Source organism: Gymnogyps californianus, unplaced genomic scaffold (genome assembly GCF_018139145.2).
Source record: "Gymnogyps californianus isolate 813 unplaced genomic scaffold, ASM1813914v2 HiC_scaffold_67, whole genome shotgun sequence".
Classification (NCBI taxonomy): Eukaryota; Metazoa; Chordata; class Aves; order Accipitriformes; family Cathartidae; genus Gymnogyps; species Gymnogyps californianus.
The window spans coordinates 300,174-321,445 of record NW_026114460.1 but is presented as its reverse complement, the minus strand read 5'-3'; the positions used below and the strand labels follow the sequence as shown (position 1 = coordinate 321,445).

General features: G+C 64.2%; 2 protein-coding genes and 1 pseudogene across 2 annotated transcripts; 2 read left to right on the top strand and 1 right to left on the bottom strand.

The window, feature by feature from the left end:
• The first annotated feature begins 2,545 nt into the window (after positions 1-2,545).
• LOC127029077 (dynactin subunit 2-like) lies at positions 2,546-7,064 on the top strand. The gene is made up of 4 exons (XM_050914729.1): positions 2,546-3,019; positions 3,131-3,192; positions 4,687-4,785; positions 5,102-7,064. Exons 1-4 carry the CDS (start codon positions 2,680-2,682, stop codon positions 5,117-5,119), a joined length of 519 nt encoding a protein of 172 aa, XP_050770686.1. The 5' UTR covers positions 2,546-2,679; the 3' UTR covers positions 5,120-7,064.
• A 2,661-nt stretch (positions 7,065-9,725) lies between these two features.
• On the top strand, positions 9,726-14,884 carry LOC127029070 (tubulin alpha chain-like; annotated as a pseudogene).
• A 1,921-nt stretch (positions 14,885-16,805) lies between these two features.
• Positions 16,806-20,666, bottom strand: LOC127029069 (dynactin subunit 2-like). The gene is made up of 8 exons (XM_050914724.1): positions 20,436-20,666; positions 18,158-18,223; positions 18,041-18,079; positions 17,839-17,916; positions 17,624-17,695; positions 17,430-17,532; positions 17,228-17,319; positions 16,806-17,142 (listed from the first exon to the last, which is right to left on the bottom strand). Exons 1-8 carry the CDS (start codon positions 20,664-20,666, stop codon positions 17,056-17,058), a joined length of 768 nt encoding a protein of 255 aa, XP_050770681.1. The 3' UTR covers positions 16,806-17,055.
• Between the last annotated feature and the right edge of the window lie 606 nt (positions 20,667-21,272).

Below are 21,272 nucleotides of genomic sequence, written 5' to 3'. Positions count from 1 at the left end.
CGGGGGCTCTGGGTGAGTAACTGGGGCATTTGGGGAGTCTGGGGGTGTGAGGGGAATGGAAGGTGTTAAGAGGGGGCACCTGTGGGGGATCGGAGGCATTTGGGGTGTGCGGGGGGGGTCTGAGGAAGCTGGGGCTGTAGGTGGGGTGTTTGGGGAGCTGGGAGGTGCTGGGGACTGTCTGGGGGGGGCAACGGGCATCTCTGGGGGGGGTTGGGAGTAGCTGGGGTATTTGGGGCGATGGTGGGAATTGGGGTGCCTGTAAGGGCCCAGGGCATTTGGGGGTGTTGGTGGGACGGGGCAGTAAGTGGGGTGTTTGGGGACGTCAGGGGTGTCCAGAAGGGACGTGGAGTCTTTGGGGAGATGGGGGTGTGGGGGCAGGTAGGTGCCACGGGTGTCTGTGGGCTGAGGCGGCGTCTGAAGGTGTTTGGGGCAATTGTGGGGTATTTGATCACAAAGGGATAATAAGCAGCCGAGGAGAGGTGGGGTTTCAGCAGAGGCCGTTTGCGCCCCAGGCCTGGAACGAACCTGAGGTCTATGAGAGCAGCGATGTGTCCGAGGATGACCAGGCCGAGTTCGAGTTGGTAAGGCCTCGCCGGGGCCGTGCCGTGGGGTGGGGGCGAGCGAGTGTGCCCGTGCCCCCATCCCGCAGGCGTGCGGCGCAGGGGGACCGGCACCATGGCAGGGAAAGGGCTCATGTCCCCGCACGCGCCCCCGCAGTACCACGTCCCCCCCACGGTGACATGTCCCAGCAACAGGGCACCCCCATCTCTCAGCCTGGCAGCCCTTTGGGGGGCCATGAAGCAAGGGCAGGGCACAGCCCCCACCCCACGCAGGGTGGGCATCCCCATCCCCGGCGTCCCCATCCCCGGCATCCCCATCCTGCAGAACGCGGCCGAGGGCAGCAGACGTGAGCAGCGCTGGCCAGCCCCCCGTCCCCGTTGGCTGGGCACGGGCAGTGCCCGTTGGGCAGCACACGGAGGCCGAGGGGGGCCTGTTGAGGCGAGTTCACCCCCATAAAACAGCTCCAAATGGCGTCATCGTCCCGCAGAGCAGCCCCGTGCCAGAGCCCGTCACTCCCAGGCCGTGGTCATTCTCCGTGGGGCTGCCACGCGGTGGCTTTGACGTGGGGTGACACTGGGGGCCCATCCTCGAGGCCGGCACGGCACGAGGGGCGCACCCAGGGGCTGCCTGGTGACCCCCGGCTCTGCCAATGAGGCTGCAAGCTGACGGGTGCTCGGGGATCACAGCCCAAACGGCTGCTCAGTGCCCCCCGGGCCCCGCTTCACCAGCACGTGCTCCCGGTTGACCCAAGCCGGGGAGGGGGAGCTGGGCCTTGGTGGCACGGAGGCGAGACCCGGCTTCTCCCCGCGGTGCAGCCAGCGTTTGTGGGGCACGTGGGGTCGGCACGGCCCCACCACATGTGGGCTGGCATGGCACCGTGCACTGCACGTGGGGCAGGGGCACGCCGGGCACCCGGCCCCCAATTCTGAGGGGGGCAAAGAGATCCCTTGCAAGAGCCAGGGCAGCAAGACACACTGAAACGGGTTGTTTCCAGCCAACGTTGCTCCCGTCAGGCCTTGGTCATGCCAAAATGGTGCCCGAGAATAGAGCGGTGCCCCCCGGCAGTGATGCTACCTGTGCAGAGGGGTGCTGCCCAGTGCCGGTCGCTGCCATCCTACCTCAGCCCGTCCTGCCAGGCTTTGCAGCACACTGCAGGGCTGGGCAGGACACGGGCAGGCGAGAGGGGCCAGGCTGAGCCCCCATCCCTGCTGCCAGCACAGCACGGGGCCGGCTGCTAAGCAGGGGACAGCTCGTGCCCCTCCAGGGACCGGCATCGAGGTTTGGCCCCCCCAAACTGCAGCCGATCCCTCCCTCCTACCCGCAGGAGCCCCGGGGACCCAGGAGGCGTTGGGCTGCTGCATGGGGGCCCGTCCTGCCCGGGGCTCTGCTCACATCCCCCCCGGGGGGAAAAGAAGAGCCGGAGCTGGAGGGAGGTTATCAGAGCGGGGGCTCGGCCGCGTCGCCCCCAGACTCCAGCCGCATCCTGCTTGCACGCTTTCTCTGGGCACCTTGACCAGCGTGGCCCCGGCTGCCCCCAGCCCTGGCTGCCCCGGGGTGCCCGGCCGAGGGGTCCAGCCAGCCGCTGCCCCCACTCTTGCAGCCTCTACCCCCGCCGCTGTCCTCGCCTCCGTGCTGGTGGCCCCCACGTCCCGCCTGGCTCCTGAGCCCTGGCGAGGGGCCGGGGGGGGCCAGGTCGGCAGCAGCCTCAGCGCAGGGACATGGGTGATGGTAATGCTAGAACATTATTCTTTGGTGAGAATTCAAGGCAAACTGCCTTTGGAAGATCAAAGGAACGCAGTAACTCAGCATTGGTGACATTAACAATATTTACTTGTGCGTGGGACAAACCTTCTAAGGCGATTTTTGTCTCTCTCTCCCCCCTCTCCTCCTAACCTTGCTCTGGCTTTCTCACCTTGGGGAAACGCAAGGAGCTGGTAAGAGCCCGTCCGTCGGCCGCCGTAACCCTGCGCTCTGCTCACGGGCGCTCACCGCTGCCTCCCCGCAGCCGGACGGCCCCCCCTAACGCTGTTAGCGCTGCTCCCGCTGCTCTCACCCCCTCTTGTCCCACCGCAGCGTGCTGGGGCTCCCCGAAAGCGCTTCAGGTCCTGGGGAGGTGCCATGTCCTGGACAGCTCTGGCTGCCCTGGCAGACCCTTGGCTGGGTTCAGTCCCTGCGTGTCAGTCCCTGGGGGCTGCGCCCCTCTCCTGGGGAGGACAGGGCCGCCTTCACCCCCCGCCCCCATTTCTGTCTGTCCTCTCCCCAGCCCCGGCCCCAGACGGCCGCTGGCGGTGCGGGGAGGCGGCAGCTCTGCCGACAAACCCTCGAGGCTGCCTCGTCCCTCATGCCGAGCGTTGTGTGCAGGAGGAGCTCACCAGCTCCAGCGTGGAGCACCTCACCATCGACTGGAACGCCACCTACGAGAAGTTCAAGGACAAGCACCTGAGCACCGAGGGAGTGGGTGAGCCAGGGGCTTCAGGGAAGGGTGGGCTGTGGGGACCCCGAGCTGACCCCGGGGAGGGCACAGCCGCCCTGGGTGTTTTGGGGTGACACCCTGCTCTTCCTCTTCCAGATTCCTCTGATAACATCAGCAAGCCCAGGACAACAGGCTACAAGTCTGGGGAGTGTGAAATTGTGAGTCCAGAGCACGTGGGGATGTGAGCCACCCCAGTGCACGGTCCCTCGTCCCCACTCAACTTGTAGAAGTTGATTGAGTTGGTCGAGCATGACTTGCCCTTGGTGAAGCCATGCTGATTTCTCTTGATGATTTTTTGTCATTCACGTGCCTGGAAATGGTTTCCAGGAGTAGCTGCTCCATCGCCTTCCCAGGGAAGAAGGCGAGGCTCACGGGCCTGGGGTTCCCTGGGTCCTCCTTCTTGCCCTGCTTGAAGATGGGGTAGACGTTTGCTTTCCTCCAGCCCTCCAGCCCTTCTCCCAGTCACCGTGACCCGTCGAAGATTATTGAGAGTGGCCTTGCAATGCCAACAGCCAGATCCCTCAGCCCTGGCGGGTGCATCCCATCTGTGCCCGTTCCCTTCGGGATGTCCAGTTTCCTTAAGTGTTCCTGGAGCTGATCCTCGTCTGCCAAGGGGACGTCTGCCTTGCGCCAGCCTTTCCCCGGCCGCTGGCACCGGGGATTCCTGACGGCCGGTGGGGCCGGTCGAGACGGAAGCAAAGGTGGCCTTCAGTGCCTCAGCCTGGCCCGCGTCCTGCGTGGCCGGGTCTCCCGCCTTCTTCAGCACCGGGCCGCCGTTCCCCCTCACCTTCCTTCCGGCACCTGGGTGCTCACAGAAGCCCTTCTTGTTGCCTTGGACGTCCCTGGCCAGGTTGAGTTCCAGCTGGGCTTTGGCTTTCCTAGCCTCATCCCTGGCTGTTCAGGCAATGTCTCTCCTCCTGCCAGGTTCCCTGTCCCTGCTCCAGCCTCTGCCTCCTTCCTTTGTGTGCCTGGGCTTCACCCAGGCAGCCTCCTGGCTTTTTAGCCTGACTGCCCCCTCGTTGGGACGGAGCACTCTGGAGCTTGGAGGAGGGGATTCTTGACCATCCAGCAGCTTTCTTGGGCCCCTCTTGCCTCCGTTGCCCGATGCCAGGGGACTCTTGCAAGCGGACCTTGGAAGAGGCCAGAGTGTGCTGTCCTGAAGGCCGGGGCTGTGAGCCCCCTCCTCCCTGCCCTCAGCATCCTCAACTCCGCCATGTCGTGGTCACTGGAGCCCAGGCTGCCTTTGAGCTCCACATCCCCAAGGAGCCCAAGCTCCTTGTTGGTGAAGAGGAGCTCCAGCGGAGCCCCTTTCCTCATTGGCTCCTCTGTCACTTGGAGGAGGCCGTTGTCGTCGATGCACTTAGGAGCCTCCTGGGCTGCTTCTGCCCTGCTGGGTTGTCCCCCCAGCAGGTCTGTCTCAGGTCCCCCGTGAGGGGCAGGTTCCTGGGCACATGAGGCTGCTCCTGCCTGGCTGGCGAGGGCCTCACCCGCTTGTTCTCCCTGCTCAATCCCTTTTCTTGCCTTTCTGCGCAGGTGTGGGCAGGCACTGAGGGGAGTTGGATACCAGCATCCCAGCCCCCCCTGCCCTGGGTGCCTGGTGCCGCAGGCAGGCCGTGAGCCCCCGCCTGACCCCCACGTTCCTCCCTCTGCAGCTCGGCGAGGGTCTTGGTGCCAAAGAGACGCCCCAGCAGCGGTACCAGCGGCTGCAGCACGAGGTGCAGGAGCTGTTCAGGGAGGTGGAGCAGATCCAGGTGAGAATCACCCCTGCCCTGGGGAGCAGTGGCGGGCACGCAGGGTCCCTTTCCCCCCACCCCGTGCCCAGAGCACTTGGATCAGCGGGCAAAGGCGGTTATTCCTGACTGGGTCACTGCTCAGTTTACCAATACTGCAGCAGAATTTCTCCCCTTCGCTGAGGCTCAGCAGCTACACAGGCTTTCATGATCTCGGCCCTTTCTTCCGTATGCTTTTAGTGGATTTCCGTTCTAAAACCGAGCCATTGGATTTTTACATCTTTTGAACTGAGAGGGAATAGTTCTGCTCCTATGCCACTCTTTGTTCCTTCCTCAGGGTAAAGGCCGCCTGTAGGTATCACCACAGGGAAAAGGAAATGACCGCTTACATTTCATGAAGCGTACGTTTAGTTCCTGGTAATTCCCTGCTTCAGAAGGACCACAGAAACAGTAAATGGACAAAAAGGGGGCAATTCTTCTCTAATGATAGCCTGGTGTACGTGCTTTTCAATGAAACGCTAAACACGGTGCAGGCATTACCTACCGTATTCGCATATGCTTCGCTGTTCTAATGGCATGAGCATTTTCCTGACTTGCTCAAACCTCTACCGTGAGTCAGTCCTCAGGGCCAAGGAGCAGAACGGCAAATGGACGGAGCGTAGTTCAAAGCTGAGTAAAAGTACCACTGAACAATGTACAAGCGTCGATGCTTTATTTGTCTAAATATGGTACTGATGACTCTCATGTATGAAGTTACCTCACGATTATTAAAACGAAGAGGAGGCACATCCAGTTCCTGGTGTGGATCCTCTCATCTGACCTGGGTCTCTCTTGCTGGGCACTCTCTAGTTCTTTCCAAGACTAAGAAGCTGCAGATAAGTTACTTAGGGAACAACTATTCTTCGTGAAGAATGGAGAGCCCCGACAGTGCTCAGGAGAACGCCTGTTGTATTTGCTTCACAGGGAATAGAACAGCAGTCTTCAAAACCCGCCACTGCCTTGGATAGCAAAGCCCCAAACTCAAGTACTTAGAAATATTAATAACGGGAATTAGTATACCTGACATTAGGAGGCCATTTATATCTATTTCAACTAACGTGTAGAGATAGCTGCTATGATGGCTTAAGAGAGCATTTGAAGATCGGTACTCTGCAAAGTGTTCCAGGTATTTACCGATGCAGGTCCCTGTAAGCAGATGGGGGGATGATCTCCTCTATTGCCGCCACTGATAAAAATCACAGCTAAAAACTGTCAAAAGACATTGATTTACAATCCAGGGATTTGAAACCTAATTTAAACCCAAACGCTAAGATTAGGATACGTGTCTCCCCTTTCTGTGATTGAAAGGAAACTCCTCTGCTTTCATGCTCGAGAGATTTCTTGCCAAGCGCTAACTGCCTTCACAAAATACTACACGCAGAGGCAGGAGTGAGTTAGCGCCACGTGATGTGAGTGACGGTAAATGGAACCGGGTCAGCCACGCCATCTGTCTTCAGATCTCATAATTTTTACATCAGGGATTTCTGACACCTTGGGATGAACGGTGCGGTATTGTAGCAATGGCAGTAAGAACTTTCTCAGTCATCTCCAACTCGGGCCATATTTCCGTCAGCTTTTCTCAGAAGATAATTGGTGTACCGCGAAGCCAACCTCTGGAAATTCCAAGTGTTCCTTTGAAAGCATGTGAAATTCCCCCCAAATTAGGTAGCAAATATCCCCTCTTCATTGACTTGCCAAGAAACAAAAGAAAAGCCAGGAGAACATTCCATGGGATCTAACAAGCACAAGGATTCAATATTTTAGGGAAAAAAAAGTAATAACACTCAGTGAAACCAACTCAAACCAATACGAAAGTTAATCGCGAAACTGCAAATTATTTCTTTTTGTGGCGATCCATAGAGACTCCACGTCTGTATCATTTTTGTGGGCCTCCTATGGACCCGCTCTAACAGGTCCATGTCTTTCTTGTACTGAGGAGGCCAGAGCTGGATGCAGTACTGCAGGTGGGGTCTCATGAGAGTGGAGCAGAGGGGGAAAATCCCCTCCCTCCACCTGCTGGCCACGCTTCTGTGGATGCAGCCCAGGACACGATTGGCTTTCTGGGCTGCAGGCGCACATGGCCGGCTCATGTCCAATTTGTCATCCACCAGGATCCCTGAGTCCTTCTCCGCAGGGCTGCTCTCACTCCATTCATCCCCGAGTCTGTACTGCTATTGGGGATGGCCCTGAGCCCGGTACAGGACCTTGCTCTGGGCCTTGTTGAACTTCATGAGGTTTGCTGCACCACTCGGCTTGGTGTCCCCTGCAGACTTGCTGAGGGTGCACTCAGTCCCACTGTCTGTGTCAGTGGCTGTATGAATATGAAGAGATTCAATAGTATTGGTCCCAGTACAGACCCAGGAGGGACGCCACTCGGTACTGGTTTCCACTTGGAGCCATTGACTATACCTCTTTGGACGGGGCTATCCAGCCAGTTCCTTATCCGTGGAATACGGATACTCAATACTCCGACCTTGAAACGTGGAGTGGCGGCTGCCAGGACGCGGGGGGATACCAGGAGGAAGGGGGGGCACGCGGCAGGCAGGCAGTGACCCACGTGCTTCAGCTGTGGCCCTTTGAGCGGCTGTGTGCAGCGGCGCCGCATTCCAGAGTTGGCAGCCTCGGTCGCTCCGGCCTCCATCCGACAGGGCCTTTCCCCTGGGCAGCGAAACCTGCGAGCGGCTGGAGAAGCTGGCAGGGAGCAGGCGGGGCTGTGCTGGCCGCTGGCTGTGGGGTGAGCAGGGACAGGGCCTTGGGAAGGGGGCCACCGGCTACGAGATCGCTAGAATGGGCCCCATGGGATGGGGTGCAACCGGCAACGGGGCTGTGGGGACAGGGGCCACGGGGCTGTGGTGCCACCAGGGATGGGAGCCTGGGGAGAGGGGGAGACCGGGGTCATGGGAGGAAGGGAGGGGGCTTGGGGGGTCTAGTGGTCCGTGGGTGATAACGTTTGCCGGCCTCCGTGTAAATGTGTCCCCGGCTGCTGGAGCCTGAGTAGTCTCAGACATGCTTACAGGGATTGGCCTGCACTGGACTCGGTGTTCATGCAGAACTGTCGAGGGGGCAGTCTGCATGGGGTGGTCCTCCAGCCTGAAGGGACCTGCACACGGGGCTGCTTGATCCCAGCGCTGGGAGCCGGGCAGCACTGGGGTCCCCGCTCCCAGGCCAGTCCCGCAGGGCTCCGTGCAGTACCCACACGCCCGGCTCCCTGATGCCCGCCCCAGCGGGCTGCGCACAGCGCTCTCACAGCTCAGTCCTGCAGGCTGCCGTACGCCCGGGAGGTGGCTGAGGAGCCTGACAAGGGGCTGAGGGACGAGCCCGGGTCTCTGGGCTTGTCTGCAGCACCTGCACCCTGGCTTTCGGGGGGAGCGCTTAAAGCACCACTGCCTCTGGACTCACCCCCGTGGAACTACAGCCTGTTCTGAAGCACCGCAGGTCACTGCCATCAGCAGCTGGCAACGCCCGAGTGCAAAAAGGCAATTCCCTGCTCTAATTCACTGTTAAAACTCCCCAAATTCTCCCAACGCTCTCTTCCTGCCCAGAGCGCAGCCCATGCCACCGCCTGGCACAGGAGGAGGTGGGTAACGGCACCCACGGTGCTGAACGGTTGCCAAAAAGGTGGAGTAAAAAAACTACCATGGCCTGAGAAGACGGTGGTTCCACCTGATTACACAGCATCATGGATCCTCCGGGGACGGAGGGAGAGAGGGCAGGCGAGGCTGGCACGCAGGGACCTGGCTTGCGGCAGGCAGGGTGGTGGCACCCAGTGCCTAGCCGATGAGACTGGGCCTGGCCTCGAGGGGCTGCGGGAACCGGCACGCGGGGCAAGACCCTCTCCCTGCGCCCCGACAAACACGCCCGAGCACGTGGAGGTGGAGATAGAAGAGGCTTTATTGAGGGGGGCGGTCAAAAGGGCAGTAGCCCCTCACTGACCACGGGAGGATCTTTCCCAGTGCATACGCCAGGTCGACGTAGGTCTCCTCACACAGCACACGCAACAGCAGGCGGTAGAAGAGCTCGGGGTCGAACCAGGAGGCGTAGAGCACCGCAGCAGCCAGAGTGAAGCCGATGGCCAGCTCCAGGCTGACCAAGAGCAGGCAGAGTGTCCTGCGGGGCAGAAGAGGGATGGGAGACAGGGCAGGGTGGATGCATCCCAACCCCATCTTGCCTGCGGGATGGAGGGGGCCGTTCCGGGAGCCCCACGGACTGCCTCCCCAGCCGTTGCTCATTGCTCCCTCGAGCAGGGTGGGACACGGCACTCCGCAAGCCCGGGAAAACACCCCGGCCCAGGGAAAACCCACGCTGTGCACTTCCCATCTGCAAAGGCCACAGCCGGCCAGCAGCTCCCCAGCAGCCCGGACTTGTGAGCCCCGCCGGCTGGAGCAGGCGTCCGGCCCATCCCACCCGCTGCCCGGGAGCCCCCTCGCCCGGCCGCCGGCTGCGGGGACCGTGGGGATCCTCTGCCCTCACCCTCCTCTCCCCCGTCAGGGGCCTTCCGCTGCACGGCGGACACAGGACAGGTCGTTGGTGAGTGCTCGCCAGACTCCTGCCCAGCAGCACCGAGGTTCTCCCCCAGATGCTCCCCTGCCTCCGGGAGCAGCCCCCTTTATACCCACCGGGGCGCCCGTGTCACAGGCCCAAGGTGACATCACAGTGACACAGCCACCACTGCCCACTGTGACACGGCCATCACCTCCCTGGGGCTGCCGCCAAGAGCTGATGTGGGGCCCAGCCACGGGTACCGGGGAAACAGGGCATCACTCTCAGCACCCACTCGTAGCGCACGGCCGGGAGCGACCGCGGGCACTGCGTGTCGGCGTCTCCCCGCGGGGTTTGCCTGTTCCTTGACCATCCGGCTGCCACAGCTCCCCAGCCCAGGAGCAAGCAGGAGCCAGGCTGCTGCTGGAGTTGCTGCTGCTGTAATGCGTAAGCTGTCACACGTGAAGTAATCTTATCTTGTATGTATCTAGAGGATTACAAAAGGACGGCGGATCACTTCAGGATGGTCTGGAGGCCGGTATAGCTGGTGCATCTTGAAGGAGGATGCAGACAGACAGTCGTTAATCAACTTCACTTAGAGAACTTTGCAACAGACTCAGCAGTATTGTGGAGTTAACTTAGCCTTCAAATGAACTGTCTCATTAGAATACTTAGAATCTACTCTGGGGGTTCCGCTGGCCAGGCGCCCATGCCCGTGTGTCAGGGCTAACGGGGCACCCGCTGTTAATGGGGTGCCCGGTGCTGACGGGACGGGCCGGCTCTCCCCACAGCCGAGGTGCCCACGGGGACGTACCGGCAGCTCTTCCAGCCCGAGCAGCTGATCACGGGCAAGGAGGATGCGGCCAACAACTGCGCCCGTGGGCACCCCACCATCGGGAAGGAGATCATTGACCCGGTGCGTGACCACATCCGCAAGCTGGTGGGTACCAACCCCGGGTGGGGCCGGTGCCGCCGCAGCCGGTGGGGAAAGGGGAACCCTCCGGTGGGACCGGGGCGGCAACAAGAAGCCAGGCTGTGCCTCCAGGGCCCGGGTGCGTTTCATGGTTCTTGTCAGCCTGGCAGCCTGCAGCAGGTCGGGGCTCCCTGGGGGGTCTGGATCCCGTGAGTGGAGATCAGGGTCAGCCCCTTCCTCTCCCCACAGGCTGAATCCCCTGCCTCAGGACCCTGCAAGCCCACCGCAGCTGCCAGCCCAGGACCTGCGCCCCGAGGGTGGAGCGTGCCTGGGGGCGAGATGGGGCTTGGGGGGAGCCTGGCTCCTTTGTGCCCTTGGCAAACCCGTATTTCATCCCTTTTTCAGGGTCATGTGAGGATTCTCCTCCATCCGGCTCTGGGCCTTCTTGACCAACTGCTTATGAGCAGCAGTGCCAAGGGTTTAACTCGTGCTGGGGCAGCGCATGCCCTGGGAGGGGAGTGCTGGTGCCCAGCAGACCTCGATGGCTGCCAGCCTCCTGCCCAAGCGGTGCCCCCAGGATGGCGGCTCTGGACCCCCAAACACGCTCCTGGAAAGCACCGTGGGTTTCCTCGTCCCCAAAGCAGAGCGCCTGGGTCGTGCTGGGCGCAGGCGCCGCACGGGCCGGCTCCTGCAGCAGGAAGGAGCCGAGTGTCCCCCAGTCCCTGCGGGAAGGGGCCCCTTTCCCAAGGGCCGCTCGTGCCGATGCACAGGGCGCTGTGGCTGGAAGCGGAGCTGGGGCGCTCGGGCAGGTGCCTGCCCCTGCCTGCGTCCCCGAGCCAAGAGTCCCCAAAGGCCCGAGATCCTGGGCTGAGTATTTGCCTTCCTGGGCAACTCGGTAGCAGCTTAAATTCACAACTGCTGACAGATCGCTCTTGTTTTCTCTTCCCTTCTTCCAGACTGACCCGTGCACGGGGCTGCAGGGCTTCCTGCTCTTCCACAGAGTCGTGGTTTAAGCCCAGCCGGCAACTCGGCCCCACACAGCCGCTCGCTCAGTCCGCCCCCCCCTCCCCGGTGGGATGGGGCAGGAGAATCGGAAAAAAACCTAAAACTCGTGGGTTGAGATGAGAACAGTTTAATAACCAAGATAAAATATAATATTAGAATCATCATCATCATCATCATTGTAATGAAAAGGAATATAACAGAGAGAGAGAGAGAGAAATAAACGCAAGAAAAAAACAAGTGACGCACAATGCAATTGCTGACCGCCCGCTGACCGATGCCCAGCCGATCCCCGAGCAGCGATCCACCTCCGGCCAGCCTTCCCCCCGGTTTATATACTGGGCGTGATGTCCTACGGTGTGGAATATTCCTTTGGCCAGTCTGGGTCAGCTGTCCCGGCTGTGTCTACACCTACGCCCCCATCACCTCGGCCAAGAAGGCCTACCACGGCAGCTCGCGGTGGCGGAGATCACCGGCGCTTGCTTCGAGCCAGCCAACCAGACAGTGAAGTGCGACCCGCGGCACGGCACGGCCATGGCGTGCTGCCTGCTGTACCGTGGGAACGTGGTGCCCAGGGATGTCAAGGCCGCCATCGCCGCCATCAAGACCAAGCGCAGCATCCAGTTCATGGACTGGTGGCCCAGCGGTTTCAAGGTGGGCATCAACTACCAGCTGCCCACGGCGGTGCCCAGCGGGGAGCTGGCCAAGGCGCAGCGTGCTGTGTGCGTGCTGAGCAACACCACGGCCGTGGCCGAGGCCTGGGCCCGCCTGGACCACGAGTTTGACCTGATGTACGCCAAGCGGGCATTCGTGCCCTGCTACGTGGGGGTGGGCATGGAGGAGGGGGAGTTCTCGGAGGCGTGGGAGCCCATGGCTGTCCTGGAGAAGGATTACGAGGAGGTGGGGGCCGACAGCATGGGGGGCGAGGAGGAGGGCGAGGCATACTGGTCCCTGTGCCTTCTGTCTGCTACACCGCGGTGCTGTTCACTGGAATTGCTCTTTCCAGTCTGGCCTCGTTTCTTGTCCCAGCACAATCTGCCTGGCGGTGACCTGGGGGGACATCCCCAGGGGAGGGGGGGTCCTGGCTGAGCTGAGCTGAGCTAGCCTGGGCTGGCTGCCCGGCCCTGCTGCCAGCTGGCACAGGGGCTGTGCTGGGGGGGCTGGGGGGCTGCGTGGGACTGGGGTCCCTTGGCTGGGTCCTGTGCTCTCAGCTGGCTGTGCCCTGCTGGGCTGCCTGCCCTGGGGGGGTTCATGTCCCCCCCGCTATTGTCCCCAGGGGTCCCTGTCACATGGGTGGGTACCAGGCGGGGTGAGGAGCCCTGGGAACAGCCCCAGGGAGGCTGGGAGCCCCCGGTGCCCCGAGGAGGGGGCTCACCCTGCAGCCCTGGGGAGGGAGCGGGGCGTGCAGCAGGATGGGGCTGGGGGATGCCCCGGGATGTTGGGCTGGGGCCCGGGGGAGGCACCGGAGCCACTGGGGAGGGCAGCGTGGCAGGCACCGGGCTGCGCTGGGGAGGGAGCGGCCGCAGAGCGGGGAGGGGACCGGGGATGCCCCGGGGGCCTGGGGAGGGAGCGGGCGTGTACTGGCGAGGGGGCCGGGGATGCGCCCAGCAGCCGCTGGCAAAAGCGGCGGGGATGCACGGGGAGAGGCGGGGCGCTGGGGAGGGCCCCGGGGTAGGGGACTGGGAGGGACTGGGAGAGCAGGGCTCTGCAGCAGGGCGGGGCACGGGCAGGGGCATGGCGGGGTGGGGGCACTGGGAGGGCACTGGGCCGAGCAGTGAGGGGGGAGATGGGGCCGGGGCAGGGCTGGACCCCCTGGGGAGGAGCGTGGCCCCAGCCCCGGGAAGGGGCAGCCCTGGGGTGCCCCCGTTCCTGCACAGCCCGGCCAGGACCAGCCCCTCCCGCAGGCCCCCAGATCCTGGGGGCCCCACCCGCGCCCTCTCCCACCGCCCCGGGGCTGCGGGGCTGCCGTGGCTTAAGGGGGCCGTGCCGTCAGTGTGGTCTCGACTGTCCCCTCGGCTAGTTCGGCTCAGCCGTTCCGGCCGTGCCCCCTCGCAGCTTCTTGGGCAAATTAACCCTCTGCCAGCCAAGGCCAGGCCGGGGGCCGTGAGCCCACTGCAGCCCCCCAGGACCCCCCACTGGGACACGCTCCTCCCCGGGGTCCACTCCCCATCCCCACCCGCTGCATCCCCCGCTCCCCATCCCGCTGCATCCCCCATCCCATCGGCCGCCGGCTCCCGCAGTGCCAGCCTTGACCCACGGGCATGGGCACCCGGCCGGCAGCCCCCCCCACGGCCGCCAGCCCCCACCCCCAGCTCGGCTCCGTGCCGGAGGAAGCTCCGGCAGCTGGGAAGAGTTTCCCCCGTCGCGGCCGCTGCTGGTCGTGCCCGGGCCGGGCTGAGAGCGGGGGCTGCCCCCGCCATCTCCCGCGGCTCACCCGGCATCTCATCCCACGCGTGCTCCCGGCGAGGAGCACGCCCTGTCCCCAGGGAGAGGGCGGCAGTAGGGTCCCCCGGCACCCCCACGCCCCCCTCGGGGCAGGTTCCCCTCCCGGCTCAGGGAGCCCTAGGGGCGGCCGGGGGGCTGTGGGGACGTGTCCAGGACCTGCGTGGGAGCCCGGGCCACGCGGTGCACCCCGGCGTGTCCCCACACGGAGGGGCAGGGAGCCCGGGGGGGATGGGCACAGCTCGGGGGTGGGAGCAGCCAGGGCAGCGAGCCCCGGCCCGGGGGGCCAAGACCTCTGCATGCTCTGGGAGCGCCTGGCCCAGTGCTCCGCTGAGTCGCAAAGGCACAAGCAGCTGCTGCGGTGTCTGGTAGGTGTGGAGTGGTCCCCTTGTCCCCGGGGGCTGGGGCTGCGAGACCCGAGCCCCTGACCCCTCCTTTCCCCACGCAGGGGAAGAAGCAGCAGGAGCTGCAGGAAACCATGGAGCAGCTCGGCATGCAGGCCAGTGTCCCCTCCTCTGCCCGTGTCCCCCAGCCGCGGCGGCCGGGGCTGTGTCAGGGGCTCAGTGCCTCTGTCCGGCTCCTCTTCCCAGAACCGTGTCGTGGCGCGGTGTTTGGAAAACACCGGCCAGGAGCTCCAGCAGCTGGAGGGGGGACGAGGGCCAGCGGGACCTCGAGGTGGCGGCGCCGGCTCTTCCCAGTGCCTCCCCAGGCACCCGCCGTGCTGTGGGGGTGGGATGTGGATGTCTGGGGGCTGGGGATGACCCTGGGGCTGGGGGGGGCCCTCAGGATGGGGGGAGCAGGGAATGCTGGGGTCAGGTAGGGAGTCTGGGAGTGGGATGGAGGGACATTTGGGGAGAAGGGTGTTTCTCAGGAGGCTGGGGACACCATGTGTGGTTGACACTGGGGGGGATGACCCTGGGGAGGTGGGGGGCACCCTGGGGAGGCGGGGGGCACTGCTGGGAGGAGGGATCCCCCTGGCTGGGGGTTCCGGCAGAGCCGTGGGCCCAGGTTCGCTCCCCCCAGCTTGTGTCCCCGCTGCTGCGGTGCCTGTGGCAGGAGCTGGCAGAGCCACCCAATGCCTTGGCCAACCTGTGCTTGGTCTGGAGCTCCCTGACCGTGTTAGACCTGGCCCCCCCACCCGCAGCAGTCCCCCTGCCCCTTGCGGACGCCCGTAGGGGTAACCAGGACCCTGACCTGCCGGGGGACCAGGATGGGGACGACGGGGATGGATGGGGACCAGGATGAGGATGACGGACCCACGGATGCTGCACAGATAATAAAATAGTTGATGCTGCACCTTGTTGTAGGGTCTCTGGGGTGCCTTGGGCCCTGAGGGGACAGGGGGTGCCCGGGGGATGGGGACAGCACTGCGACACCCCGATGCCCTTGGGGGTGCTGCCATGCGGAGGGGGCACTGACAGGGGTGTGGGGGTGTTTTTGTGGGTGGGGGACTCCCTAACTAGCGAGCTGGGCCTTGCTGCCCTGGGTACCCACGGGGGGTGCTCACGGGCTGGGTTACATGGGGTGGGCACACGGGTGGGTACCCACGGGGGCTACACACAGGCTGGGTTACATGGGGTGGGCACACAGGTGGGTACCCACGGGGGCTACACACAGGCTGGGTTACATGGGGGGGCACACGGGTGGGTACCCACGGGGGGTGCTCACGGGCTGGGTTACATGGGGTGGGCACACGGGTGGGTACCTACGGGGGCTACACACAGGCTGGGTTACATGGGGGGGCACACGGGTGGGTACCCACAGGGGGTGCTCACGGGCTGGGTTACATGGGGGGGCACACGGGTGGGTACCTACGGGGGCTACACACAGGCTGGGTTACATGGGGGGGCACACGGGTGGGTACCTACGGGGGCTACACACAGGCTGGGTTACATGGGGGGGCACACGGGTGGGTACCTACGGGGCTACACACAGGCTGGGTTACATGGGGTGGGCACACGGGTGGGTACCCACGGGGGCTACACACAGGCTGGGTTACATGGGGGGGCACACGGGTGGGTACCCACGGGGGCTACACACAGGCTGGGTTACATGGGGTGGGCACACGGGTGGGTACCCACGGGGGCTACACACAGGCTGGGTTACATGGGGGGGCACACGGTGGGTACCCAGGGGCTACACACAGGCTGGGTTACATGGGGTGGGCACACGTGGGTACCCACGGGGGCTACACACAGGCTGGGTTACATGGGGGGGCACACGGGTGGGTACCCACGGGGTGCTCACAGGCTGGGTTACATGGGGGGGCACACGGGTGGGTACCCACGGGGGCTACACACAGGCTGGGTTACATGGGGTGGGCACACGGGTGGGTACCCAGGGGGGCTACACAGGCTGGGTTACATGGGGTGGGGTCCCCTGTGCCCGTGCCTTCGGGATGCCCAGGGCCTGCAGTGTTCCCGGAGCTGATCCTCTTCCGCCAAGGGGACGTCTGCCTTGCGCCAGCCTTTCCCCGGCTGCTGGCACCGGGGATTCCTGACGGCCGGTGGGGCCGGTCGAGACGGAAGCAAAGGTGGCCTTCAGTGCCTCAGCCTGGCCCGCGTCCTGCGTGCTCCCGGCCCGGCAGCCATCCCCCCACGTCTCCGCCATCCCCCCAAGATCATGGCCCGGCAACTGCCCCCAGGGCTCAAACCCACCCTTGCCGGTGGTGGCCCCCACCCCAGGGAAGCCCCCACACTGGGGCGACAGCATTGGTGCTAGGGGACGCACCCGGGGCTCCCTCCCCACTGCCCACGCCCCAGGCTGGGGGGTCCCGCTGCCCCCCGTTACCTCAGCCTTGGGGCCGCATCTGCTCAGGGTTAGTTTAGCGCAAGGTTCTCCCTCACCAAAAACGAGGTGCCCCCCCTTCCTGTCCCCCAGGACCACCAAGAATCATCTCCGCCAGCCTGGGGGGGCCGTGCGCCCCTGGCCCGGCCCGGCCCCACCCACTCGGGGTCGTCCCCATCCCCACACACACACACTACCCCCTGCCCCACGGGTGGCAACAAGGAGACGTTCCCCCCGTGGGTCACAGCTTTCCAACAGAGCGATTGGATTTCGGGCAAGGAGGAGGCTGCGAGGGGGGCTGGGGGGTTTAGGCACCCCTAAAAGATGGATTTAAAACCCCGCGGCTGGGCCCCGCTTGTGCCCCACAGCCCGAAGGAGATGCCGACACGCATGCGTGTGGAGCTGAGCTGTTTATTGGGGTAAATCGGGGGGGCCCAGAGACACCCCCCCCGCGAGGTGGGAAGGGAGGGGTGGGGAGGACCCCTCCAGCCCCCATGCTCTGCAGCGGGGCAGAGCCAGGGTATATACAAGCAGGGGCTGGTACCTGCGGGGGCAGGGAGTGATTCCCAGGGGGTCACAGGGCCTGGGGGGGGCAGGGATGCCCGGTGCGGGGGGTCTCCAGGGTGCTCTCACTTCTGCAGCCGCTTGATGCGGGCGTCTATCTCCGCAAAGTTCTCCTCTACGATGGCCAGGTTCTCCTTCATTGTCTTCTGGAGCTGGGGGGGGCAGTGGGGAAGGGGATGAGCAGGGGGGGCAGGATGGGGACCCCACTCCACCCCACCGGCTGTTGCTGGGACCCACCTCCGCCAGCAGCACGCTGTTGTCCTTGAGAGCCCCAGCCGCCTCCTGCTGCGTGGTGTCCAAGTGCACGAGGACCTGCCCGAACTGTGTGGCTGGGAGGGAGGAGAAAGCTCAGGGCTGGGGGGGGGAGCGGTGCCCCCCCACTCGATATGCTCCCGCTCACACCATGCCACTGTCCCCAACAGCCCCTCCAGCCCCTCACCTTGCTCATGCAGGTCCCGCAAGGTCACCAGCCTCTGCACAACGTCGGGCAGGGTGCTGGCCACGGGGTCCCAGCGCTGCATCGTCTCATAGATCTGGTGGATCTGGGGGATGGGATGGGACAAGAAGTGGGGGGGTCCATATATCCTGCCATGCCGGCACTGCCTTTGGGGGGCCCTCCCCACCAGCTCTTACCTTGCTCTGAGTGTCGGCATCTTGCACAGTTGCCTTGTGTTTGGCAATTTCATTCACCTTCGCCAGGACGCTCTGGGGAGGGGGGAGCAGATGTGAGACCCCAAATCCAGCAGTGCCCACCCCCAACTTCACAGCCTCGGCCAGGGCCGTCCCCTGGCTCTCCCGTGGCCCCGTGACACCCAGCGTGCCGTTCCCTCCTTCCGTCCCCCCCTCACCTGCAGCCGGGCCTCCACTTGGTCCAGCACGGCCACGTCCAGGACGTTGACCTTGGCCTGCACGAGCTGCAGGGTCTCCTGGGGACGGAGAGCAGGGTGAGGGGGGACACGGCAGCACCCTGGGACTGCCCCGCCCAAGTGCTCTGGGCACGGGGTGGGGGGAAAGGGACCCTGCGTGCCCCCCAGCCCCTGCCTGACTCACCATGAGGCTGGTGCCCTTCAGCCCGACCGACAGCGGGTGCTGTGGGGAAGGAAATTGCATCAGTGGGGCAGGATGGGGGGCAGGAGAGTGGCAGGGCAGGAGCCCCTGGCCCCTCACCTGGCTCTCGGGCTCGCACCGCACCGTCGCCTCCAGCTGCGCCAGCCGCTTCTCCAGCTCTGCGATCTGGGGGGGAGATGGTTTCGCTGCCCAGGGGAAAGGCCCTGTCGGATGGAGGCTGGAGCGATCCAGGCTGCCAACTCCGCAACGCAGTGCCGCTGCACGCAACCACTCAAAGGGCCACAGCTGAAGCACGTGGGTCACTGCCTGCCTGCCTGCCGCGTGTCCCCCCCTTCCTCCTGGCGTCCCCCCGCGTGCTGGCAGCCGCCGCTCCCTGAGCAAGTGAGAGACCCCATTCCTCTTGGGAGCCTGCAAGCACGGGCTCTGCCTGGGCTAGAGCAGAGGGCTGGTCTTTACCTTTCCCATCCTGGGCTGTCGTTTCCCACCGCGGCTGGATGCTGGATCCAAATGGGGGCTGGAAGCTGGAGCCCGGCGCTGGAGCCCACGCGGTGTGGCTGTCCGTGCACATGTGCACACTCGTGGTGCACACGCGTGTCTGTGAGTGTCTGCGTGTGCCTGCTGGGAGTACATGTGCAGCCTGGCTCCTCCTTGGCTTGGGCTGGGGAGCTGTGGCAGCCGGACGGCCGCGGGACAGGCAAACCCCGCGGGGAGATGCCGACACACGGTGCCCGCGGTTCCTCCCGCCGTGCGCTACGAGTGGGTGCCGAGAGTAATGCCCTTTGCCCGGGGGCCGCAAAGGATGGAGTTACTTTTCTTCCTAGCAGCTCTCATGGTGCTGGGTCTTAGATTTGTGAGCAAAACAGCATTGATAACCCCCCAGCATTTGAGCTGTTGCTGACCAGTGTTTGCACAGCGCCAAGGCTGCCTCTGTTTCTCAGTCTGCTCCCCCAGTGAATAGCCTGGGGGATGTGCAAGAGGTTGGGAGGGCACACAACCCCCTCCCAAGGCAAATGACCCAAACTAACCAAAGAGATAGTCCATGCCATCTAATGTCTTGCCCAGCAGTAAAAAGGGAAAAGAGGGGGTTTAGGGAAGTCAGCTAGCTTTTGCACGGGAAGTGGCTGGGCATCAGTCTACCCGTGGAAGCTGCTGAGCGATGGAAGGCTCGTTCTCCAGGCCGGGTGGAAGTGGGCCACTGCAGGGAGCAGCTGGCTCCGGGCATGCTCGGACTCCACCTCCAGGCTGGCCTGGAGGGCACGCAAGCTGGAAACAAGGGGGTCAGGCAGGACCCGACGTCGATCTGCACTGTGGCTCTGCAGACTGGTGGTGGCCTTTCAGAGGCCTCCCTGGACTCATCGGGGAGTGCTCACAGCCTTTTTGGCAAAGACTCTGTGAGCGCTTTCCAAGTCGGCCCCTTTTCCGACAGGTCGTGCCTTGGGTTTTCTGACGCAGAGGCACTCCTTGGCTCTGCGCTAGGACTCAGTGTTCATGCAGAACTGTCGAGGGGGCAGTCTGCATGGGGTGGTCCTCCAGCCTGAAGGGACCTGCACACGGGGCTGCTTGATCCCAGCGCTGGGAGCCGGGCAGCACTGGGGTCCCCGCTCCCGGGCCAGTCCCGCAGGGCTCCGTGCAGTACCCACACGCCCGGCTCCCTGATGCCCGCCCCAGCGGGCTGCGCACAGCGCTCTCACAGCTCAGTCCTGCAGGCTGCCGTACGCCCGGGAGGTGGCTGAGGAGCCTGACAAGGGGCTGAGGGACGAGCCCGGGTCTCTGGGCTTGTCTGCAGCACCTGCACCCTGGCTTTCGGGGGGAGCGCTTAAAGCACCACTGCCTCTGGACTCACCCCCGTGGAACTAGAGCCTGTTCTGAAGCACCGCAGGTCACTGCCATCAGCAGCTGGCAACGCCCGAGTGCAAAAAGGCAATTCCCTGCTCTAATTCACTGTTAAAACTCCCCAAATTCTCCCAACACTCTCTTCCTGCCCAGAGCGCAGCCCATGCCACCGCCTGGCACAGGAGGAGGTGGGTAACGGCACCCACGGTGCTGAACGGTTGCCAAAAAGTTGGAGTAAAAAAACTACCATGGCCTGAGAAGACGGTGGTTCCACCTGATTACACAGCATCATGGATCCTCCGGGGACGGAGGGAGAGAGGGCAGGCGAGGCTGGCACGCAGGGACCTGGCTTGCGGCAGGCAGGGTGGTGGCACCCAGTGCCTAGCCGATGAGACTGGGCCTGGCCTCGAGGGGCTGCGGGAACCGGCACGCGGGGCAAGACCCTCTCCCTGCGCCCCGACAAACACGCCCGAGCACGTGGAGGTGGAGATAGAAGAGGCTTTATTGAGGGGGGCGGTCAAAAGGGCAGTAGCCCCTCACTGACCACGGGGAGGATCTTTCCCAGTGCATACGCCAGGTCGACGTAGGTCTCCTCACACAGCACACGCAACAGCAGGCGGTAGAAGAGCTCGGGGTCGAACCAGGAGGCGTAGAGCACCGCAGCAGCCAGAGTGAAGCCGATGGCCAGCTCCAGGCTGACCAAGAGCAGGCAGAGTGTCCTGCGGGGCAGAAGAGGGATGGGAGACAGGGCAGGGTGGATGCATCCCAACCCCATCTTGCCTGCGGGATGGAGGGGGCCGTTCCGGGAGCCCCACGGACTGCCTTCCCAGCCGTTGCTCATTGCTCCCTCGAGCAGGGTGGGACACGGCACTCCGCAAGCCCGGGAAAACACCCCGGCCCAGGGAAAACCCACGCTGTGCACTTCCCATCTGCAAAGGCCACAGCCGGCCAGCAGCTCCCCAGCAGCCCGGACTTGTGAGCCCCGCCGGCTGGAGCAGGCGTCCGGCCCATCCCACCCGCTGCCCGGGAGCCCCCTCGCCCGGCCGCCGGCTGCGGGGACCGTGGGGATCCTCTGCCCTCACCCTCCTCTCCCCCGTCAGGGGCCTTCCGCTGCACGGCGGACACAGGACAGGTCGTTGGTGAGTGCTCGCCAGACTCCTGCCCAGCAGCACCGAGGTTCTCCCCCAGATGCTCCCCTGCCTCCGGGAGCAGCCCCCTTTATACCCACCGGGGCGCCCGTGTCACAGGCCCAAGGTGACATCACAGTGACACAGCCACCACTGCCCACTGTGACACGGCCATCACCTCCCTGGGGCTGCCGCCAAGAGCTGATGTGGGGCCCAGCCACGGGTACCGGGGAAACAGGGCATCACTCTCAGCA

Coding starts and splice junctions, on each gene's coding strand:
- LOC127029069 (XM_050914724.1), bottom strand. CDS start 20,666: ATGGGGTTGGGATGCATCCACCCTGCCCTGTCTCCCATCCCTCTTCTG. Junction 18,224..20,435: donor TGGGAAAGATCCTCCCCGTG/GTCAGTGAGGGG, acceptor TCTCCCCCCCAG/ATCGCAGAGCTGGAGAAGCG. Junction 17,533..17,623: donor ATGCCGACACTCAGAGCAAG/GTAAGAGCTGGT, acceptor CCCATCCCCCAG/ATCCACCAGATCTATGAGAC.
- LOC127029077 (XM_050914729.1), top strand. CDS start 2,680: ATGTCCTGGACAGCTCTGGCTGCCCTGGCAGACCCTTGGCTGGGTTCA. Junction 3,020..3,130: donor CCTGAGCACCGAGGGAGTGG/GTGAGCCAGGGG, acceptor TTCCTCTTCCAG/ATTCCTCTGATAACATCAGC. Junction 3,193..4,686: donor AGTCTGGGGAGTGTGAAATT/GTGAGTCCAGAG, acceptor CTCCCTCTGCAG/CTCGGCGAGGGTCTTGGTGC.